Source organism: Phalacrocorax aristotelis, chromosome 15, assembly GCF_949628215.1.
Source record: "Phalacrocorax aristotelis chromosome 15, bGulAri2.1, whole genome shotgun sequence".
Lineage (NCBI taxonomy): Eukaryota > Metazoa > Chordata > Aves > Suliformes > Phalacrocoracidae > Phalacrocorax > Phalacrocorax aristotelis.
The window spans coordinates 9074865-9080637 of NC_134290.1; the positions used below are offsets into that span (position 1 = coordinate 9074865).

The following is a 5773-nucleotide window of genomic DNA, read 5'->3' on the forward strand; positions in this document are numbered from 1 at the left end:
TGACAACGACAGGCTGCTATTCCAGATTAGAGAGAGAGGGACAGAAAAAGTCAGAGACAAGAGGATTGGGGGTGGCTAACTTACCTATTACAGCCAAAAGTGGGCATGGGGTTATTTTTAACCCAGAGTGGGATGTATTTATTGTTTCAGCCCAGGGGAAGCGAGGGACTGCCTCCGAGACGCCTCTTGCAGCAACATCAGCAGCTGTACAAAGCCATGGTGAGTACCGAGAGCCTGAAGCTCCAGCGGGAAGAAGAAAACTCCGTTAGCTTTTTCACCAGGATAGATGGCTTTAATGAGCAGGGAGTGATGGAGGTGACAGGGAACTGATGTCCAAGGGCCCCTCCTGCCCTGGAAAGGGGGTGAGCAAGCCAGGGAGCTTCTGGCTCCATTGGCAGCATCCACAGGGAACTGAGAGGTGACCCCCACACTAGCAGAGCTTTCCAACTGGGGCAGACCTCTCTGGCATCCAAATGCCATCCTTCTGCTTTCCCTTCCTCCACGCAGCCAGGGGAAGGGCAGTTGTGTCCCCCAAAACCCTCCTGAAACAAGGCACAATGGGCAGGGTGGGATGGTGAGCAGCTCTGTCCTCTGCTCCTGTTTATAAGACATATCAAGTCATTTCTGGTTATTTCAAGCCTCTGTGCAGGAGGAGAGAGATTTTTTAATAAGCAAACATTTTAATGAGTGCTTTGTTCTTAGCAAGAGGCACAGCAGGGCAAGGAATCACCTAACAACTATAGCCCTTGCATGCAACCTCAGCAGCATGCTCCCAAACCTAGGTTTCCACCCAGGGAGATCTCACCCCAGTGCCGATCCTTTTACCTCCATAGCCTTTAGTGGGGAAGAGATTTTGCAACTCATCTTTCCTCAGAACTATTTGGATAAATTCATCAGGAAAGCAAAGATGGAGCTGTAACTTCAGCAGGAATCTTAATGCCCCGCAGTATCTCGGGGGGTCACATGTGACCAGAGCTGCTGAGCACTGCATGGGGAAACCACCAAGCACCCAAGTGCAGTGGCAGCACCAGCCCAGTGCTTCCATGAAGGACTCGTGACTAAGGATAGGGTAGTTTCATGCTTTTATTCCATACCATAAAAAGCCAGTGAGTTAGTGATACATACCTGAACCCCTGCAGGCACCCAAGAAAGCCAAGAAGAGGATTGAAGGTGCTAATTCCAATGTCTTCTCCATGTTTGAGCAGGCCCAGATCCAGGAATTCAAAGAGGTAGGTGGGTTTGGTAGAAATGACTGAAGGTCCTTGATGCAATGTGACCTTCAGCTTTTTCCTAAGTGCTTTCAGATTAGAGACAGCTGGTTTGTAACAAAAGGCAGCATGTCTGGTTTTGAGTGGTTTTATTTTAAAAGTGTGAATAACAACCTGGTGACTTTGTTAAATACAACATCGCCTCAAAGCTTCCTAAGAGCCCATGCCCTGCAGAGGAGACAGCAGCATCCAGAAGAGCAGGATCACAACCTCCCAGCCAGCTCCCACCTGCTGTGTCAGGAGCTCTTCCTGACTTACCCCCTGCACAGCTGTCCCATGATCCAGTGTAGATCCCAGTTACAGGGATAACTGGTCCCTGTTGGGGGAGCTGATGGCTCAGGCTGTCCTCCCCAGTTGGTCTCAGCCCAGGGTGAGAGGGCTTTGGCTAAGGAGAGGGTCTGTATGGCATTACAGTTTGGGCTGCCATAGGAAGCCAACACCCCACATCGCCCAAGGGTGCAAGGGCCAGGATTGCTGCTGGATTAAAATGATGGTTATTGCTCCCTCGCTGGGTGAGGACCCCTAGAGCCCCATCCTGTGCAGGGCTTGAAGTGCTCTGTTCCCATGAAACTCCATGGGAGGAGGAGAAGAGTACTAAAGCCTTTGCAAAGGCCAACATCTCTCCCTGTGCAACCTGCCCTCCTCCTGTGTTTCCAGGCATTCACCATCATGGATCAAAACCGGGATGGCTTCATTGACAAGGCAGATCTGAGAGACACGTTTGCTGCACTCGGTGAGCCCCCTTTTAGAACTCTCCCCTCCAGCTTTGATGACATTAGACATATTAAGTGAGAAACCAACTGTCAGCCCCCACTTAACCAAGCCCCACTGGTTAACTGTATCTCCTGTTTTGCCGAAAACCTCTTGATCTGAAACCACTTCTGTTAGCCAGTGAGATCCCACATGGGGTGACTTAGAGCAGCTCCCACAGCAGCGGGTGTTTAATCCCATAGGAACTGGAGAAGAGCCAGCTCCTGAATTATACACAGCCAAATGCTCCCTGCCTTCCTGCATGCTAAAAAGCACCTGGCTGTGCCCATCCCACAGCATCCCTGGGTGTATGGGCATTAGGGGGATTTATGGAATTTGTGGGAAGCTTTGGAGTTGTGAGATTGGCTCTCTCATCACAGAGGCCAGCACAAACCAGGGGTGGGTCCAGGGAGTCCCAAAGACAACTCAACCTCAGGTAAAATGATGTAGGCTTTCAAACCTGTTCACATCTGACACCAGGGGCCAGAGGCAACCACAGTGCTGATGGTTTTGACCTAAAACGTCTTCCAAGGAGGGCTGAAGCAGGCTGATGCATGGGGCAGTGTGGCAAGGGAAGGAAGCAGCACAGCTCAGTCCTTTGCAGCCCTCTCTTCTGTGATCCTGGAACCTGAAAATCCAGAGCTGGAGATGTCCAGCCCACCCATCCTCTGCCAGTACATGAATTTCCCTTCCTCACTTCTGCCACTGCCGCTTCTTTTGGAAGTGGCTCCTGAGGGCTGTACGGTTCCCTTGGATGGGGGAAAAACATCCAGGGCAAGGCTCCTGTGGTGTGTCCTTTAGCCCCCAGCACGTAGAGCAGAGCCCAGAGGTCTGCATATATTTGCAGCCGAACAGGGACATGCATGTCTCTTCTCCCAGGTCACCAGCGATAGAACGAGATGAAATGGTTTCAAGCTGCATCAGGGGAGGTTTCGATTGGATATTAGGAAAAAATTCTTTACTGAGAGAGTGGTCAGACATTGGAACAGGGCGCCCAGAGTGGTGGTAGAGTTGCCATCCCTGGCGGTATTTAAAAGACATGTAGATGTGGCACTTCAGGGCACGGTTTAGGAGACACGGTACTGTTGGGTTGATGGTTGGACTTGATGATCCTAGAGGTCTTTTCCAACCTTAATGATTCTATGATTCTATGATAATTCACTCAGCAATGTTTTCTCCTAGGGCGCCTGAATGTGAAAAACGAGGAGATTGATGAGATGATAAAGGAGGCGCCCGGCCCAATCAACTTCACCGTGTTCCTCACCATGTTCGGGGAGAAACTCAAGGGTGAGAGGGCATCCAGGGACCTGGGGCGGGGGGCTTGGTGGGCACCCACATTACCACTGATATCTTGTCACACTTGGGGAAGCCACCCAACTCCCAGGGCCTCCATCACCCTTCCAGGTGAGACCCGTCAGAGGCTCCTCGGAGGCCTCAGATGGGAGCTGCTAAAGGAAAGGCAGGTGGCACCGGCTGCCATACTGCATCTTGCAGAGCCTGGGAAGTGGGTCAGAGCAAAGACGCCTCCCACACCACAGTCAAGAGGTGACACCTGGGGACAACCAGGGGTTACCAGTGAAATGATGTCCCTCACCCATCCCTCCTGCATCCCTTAGTGCCACCTTCTCCCAGTGGAGGCATAGGAACCCAGCCAAAGACAGAGGCTTTGGTAGGACCATCACTGGCAACAACTCCTCTCCCCAAGACCTCCAGTCCTCATCTTCCAAATCCTGGACTTGGCTGTTCTCCCTGCCTCCGCGTCCTGAGACACCACAGATAGGACAAACTCAGCGTCATGTACCCTGAGGAACTCTCCCCAGGGAGGACCCTGTGCCCCAAAACTCATGCTGACTTGCAACACCAACAGTCCCAAAGGCAGGGCTGGGGCTGCCTGTCCAGAGACCTGGATGTCATCCTATGTCTCTCCAACCTGTTGGGGGCTATGAGCAGGTCTTTGTGCCTCAGTTTCCCCAGCCATTAAAAAAACCCAACGGGTTGTGATGCTGCTGTCCCCATAGAAAGAGGGGACAGGAGATCTTGCAGCACCTCTGAGCCTGCTGACACCAATGGTGGTACCAATGCCCACCCTGGCAAGGGCATTGGCTACAGTGTGACTTTGACCCAGCAGCCCTGTCAGGCTGCACCATCCGGTATCACTTAGGCAACCCAAGGCATGCAGCCTCCCCACAGAGCTCCAGGAAGCTATGCGGCCCCAAGGGCCTGTGCCTGGAGCTCTATAAATACACCCAAAAGATTAGATAGACACCAGATGCCAGGGTGGTGACAACAGAGCTTGCTTTGTCGGCACACCACAACCCTATGCCTACTCCTCTATGAGCCACCACCAGCGCTCGAGACGCCAGCTGGTGTGTGAGGGCTATGGGGTCAGCATTCCTGCAGGGACCCCACTTCCCAGCCTGCCCCCCATCTTCCCCCTGAAGGCTGGGGGAAGCAGGAGGCTGAAGCTGGCTTCCTCCTCTGCTGCCTCCAATAGCCGTGGCCATGTCACCCACAGGTGCTGACCCGGAGGAGACGATCCTGAATGCATTCAAGGTGTTTGATCCAGAGGGAAAAGGCCTGAAATCTGCCTAGTGAGTGCAGGGGTGCCCAGGGGGGAGGACAGGCGTCCCCACTGAGGCCCCTCCAGTGCTCACTGCGCTCTCTTGTTTGCAGCATCAAAGAAATGCTCATGACACAGGGTGAGAGGTTTTCCCAGGAAGAGGTATGAGCTCCTTCTCACCCTCTGCCAGCCTCCCATGCCCTCCATCCCTACAGAACCCCAGCCTTCCTCCCAGCCACAAACCCCTTCTGTGCCACCTTTTTACCGTGGCTTTTTCCCGGCAGGTCGATCAGATGTTCGCAGCCTTCCCTCCAGACATATCTGGCAACCTGGATTACAAAAACCTTGTCCATGTCATCACACATGGTGAAGAGAAGGACTAGCCCACTCTCAGCACTGGGGCTGGCACTGCAAGATTGTCTCTCTTTAGGCTGGATGGGGAGGTCCCTTTACCTCTGCCCCTGGGGAACACATGAAAGGCATCCACATTAAACTGCTTTTTGGTGAGAGAAAATCCAGCTGCTGGTGTGAGTGGTGCTTGGGTTTGCGTGGTACATCTGTGTGGTGCATCTGTGCCCAGCCAGAGCCCCCAAACATGTCCCAGATCCCTCTGCCCCCAGCCTCCTGGCAGTACTGTACATCACCGTCATGTGCCTTCAGGTCCCTCTGCTCTGCCATTTCCCAGCCTGGCCCAGCTCCCAGCCCCAAACAGCCCATTTCACATTGGGCTGTGGCTAGCAGCCATCTGGTCCCACCATCCCAGGACCAGCATGGGCTCGGCTTTATTTTAGGCAGCAGAGAGCTGCCTGCTTCTCCCAGCCTAGCAGGGAACACTCAGCAAGAATACCCATCCCCCCTGCATCCCCCCAGGCCCTCCCCAGGCCCCTTGGACAGGCACAGTGCAAGACCAGGACCATGGTCCCCATCTCTCTAGCCATCACACAGTGCTTGGCTGTGGGAAGTGTGTTGGGCTGTGCAACACGGACAGCACCCCGCCGGAGAGCAGCTGCTCCCACCCCCGGCAGCGGCTGCTGTCAGCAGTGGGCGAAGCCGTGATGAAATATCACCCGGCAAGCTTTTGAGGCCTGCAGAAGGCATTCGGCTCCTTCCAGAGGAGAAGGGAGATGGAACGACATCCAGGGCACAGAAGCAGAGGGGGAGCTCAAGAGTGAAACTTTATTTAATTCATCCTTGC

The 5773-nt window shown here is 53.7% G+C and overlaps 1 protein-coding gene across 1 annotated transcript; it reads left to right on the plus strand.

The window, feature by feature from the left end:
- The first annotated feature begins 90 nt into the window (after window positions 1-90).
- On the plus strand, window positions 91-5096 carry MYL2 (myosin light chain 2). Its single transcript, XM_075109928.1, has 7 exons — window positions 91-219; window positions 1140-1229; window positions 1926-2001; window positions 3201-3305; window positions 4534-4609; window positions 4692-4740; window positions 4863-5096. Exons 1-7 carry the CDS (start codon window positions 106-108, stop codon window positions 4959-4961), a joined length of 609 nt encoding a protein of 202 aa, XP_074966029.1. The 5' UTR covers window positions 91-105; the 3' UTR covers window positions 4962-5096.
- Window positions 5097-5773: the final 677 nt, after the last annotated feature.

Coding starts and splice junctions, on each gene's coding strand:
- MYL2 (XM_075109928.1), top strand. CDS start 106: ATGGGGTTATTTTTAACCCAGAGTGGGATGTATTTATTGTTTCAGCCC. Junction 2,002..3,200: donor AGACACGTTTGCTGCACTCG/GTGAGCCCCCTT, acceptor GTTTTCTCCTAG/GGCGCCTGAATGTGAAAAAC. Junction 3,306..4,533: donor GTTCGGGGAGAAACTCAAGG/GTGAGAGGGCAT, acceptor TGTCACCCACAG/GTGCTGACCCGGAGGAGACG.